This window comes from Meleagris gallopavo, unplaced genomic scaffold (genome assembly GCF_000146605.3).
Source record: "Meleagris gallopavo isolate NT-WF06-2002-E0010 breed Aviagen turkey brand Nicholas breeding stock unplaced genomic scaffold, Turkey_5.1 ChrUn_random_7180001949671, whole genome shotgun sequence".
Lineage (NCBI taxonomy): Eukaryota > Metazoa > Chordata > Aves > Galliformes > Phasianidae > Meleagris > Meleagris gallopavo.
Window position 1 is genome coordinate 1 of NW_011211090.1, and position 1,417 is coordinate 1,417.

At 65.3% G+C, this 1,417-nt stretch overlaps 1 protein-coding gene across 1 annotated transcript; it reads right to left on the bottom strand.

The window, feature by feature from the left end:
- Window positions 1-181: 181 nt before the first annotated feature.
- On the bottom strand, window positions 182-1,411 carry LOC104916860 (vitamin K-dependent gamma-carboxylase). Its single transcript, XM_010727895.2, has 3 exons — window positions 1,222-1,411; window positions 378-456; window positions 182-307 (listed from the first exon to the last, which is right to left on the bottom strand). The coding sequence occupies exons 1-3, from the start codon at window positions 1,374-1,376 to the stop codon at window positions 197-199; spliced, it is 345 nt and encodes a 114-aa protein (XP_010726197.2). The 5' UTR covers window positions 1,377-1,411; the 3' UTR covers window positions 182-196.
- Between the last annotated feature and the right edge of the window lie 6 nt (window positions 1,412-1,417).

Genomic DNA, 1,417 nt, shown 5'->3' on the forward strand with positions numbered 1-1,417 from the left:
CAACCAACACACTCAACTCAATCCAATCCAACCCACCCCACCCAGCCCAACTCAACTTGACCCAAGCCAACTCAACCCATGCCAACCAACCCACCCCACCCAGCCCAACTCACCCAACCAACACGGCCCAACTTGACCCGACCCAACTCGACCAAACCCAACCCAACCAATCCCAACCCATCCCACCCCACCCCACTCACTGAAATGGGGAGAAGAGCCAGTGCCGTGCCAGTGACCCCATGGAGTACCCACCCACCCAGTCAGCATCCAACTTCTTCAGCCCCGCGATGAAGTAGACGATGAAGATCTGTGGGGACACACGGTGACGTCCCCCGTGGGGACGCCGGGGTGGGGGGACGCAGTGGGGTGGCACCCACCTGGGCACGCAGCAGGGTGTAGTTCCAGAGGGGGACGTGGGCGTTGCGCTTCTGCGGGCGGAAGAGGCCGTCGATGGAGCTGCGGGGACACGGGGGTGGCACCGAGGGGACGTGAGCGCCGTGGGGTGGCTGCACGGCCGCCCCCTGGGGACACCAGGACATGGGGACCCATTGGGAAGCGTGGGGACATCAAGGTTGTGTCACCCCGTGGGGACTCCGGTCCCATGGGACACCCCACACCCATCTGCTCCATCGCCCCATACCCACCTGCACCACCCCATCCCTCCTCCCATCGCCCCCACCCCACGTCCCCACGTCCCCGTATCTCCATGTCCTCGTATCCCCATGTCCCCAGGATGTCCCCATATCCCCACGTCCCGGTGTCCCCATGTCCCTGGGTCTCCATATCCCCACCTCCCCACGATGTCCCTGGATCCTCACGCCCCCATATGTCCGTGTTCCCGTGTCCCCACATCTCCACATCCCCACACTCCCGCGTCCCCGGGTCCCTTATCCTCATATCTCCACGTCCCAGTGCCCCATATCCCATGCCTCCATGTTCCGGTGTCCCCACGTCCCCATTTACCCACGTCCCCGCATCCCCATGACCCCACATCCCCACGTCCCCATTTACCCACATCCCCGCATCCCCATGACCCCACGTCCCCATTTACCCACGTCCCCGCATCCCCATGACCCCACGTCCCCACTTACCCACATCCCCATGACCCCACATCCCACGTCCCCATTTACCCACGTCCCCGCATCCCCATGACCCCACATCCCCGCGTCCCCACCCCCTCACGACGTCCCCCTACCCCACAGCCCCCTCTGCCCCCCATACCCGTATCGGTCGGCGCCCAGCAGCGCCAGCTGGAACGCCAGCAGGCCGTACAGGTAGGAGTGGGTTTGTTCCCAGCTGGCCTTGTCCAGCAGCAGCACGTACCAATATGGCGCCAGGAAGGCCACGGCGCTCAGCCGGTAGCAGCAGCCCAGCATCACCCCCAGCGCGCCTGCGGGGCGCCCGCACCCACCTCACC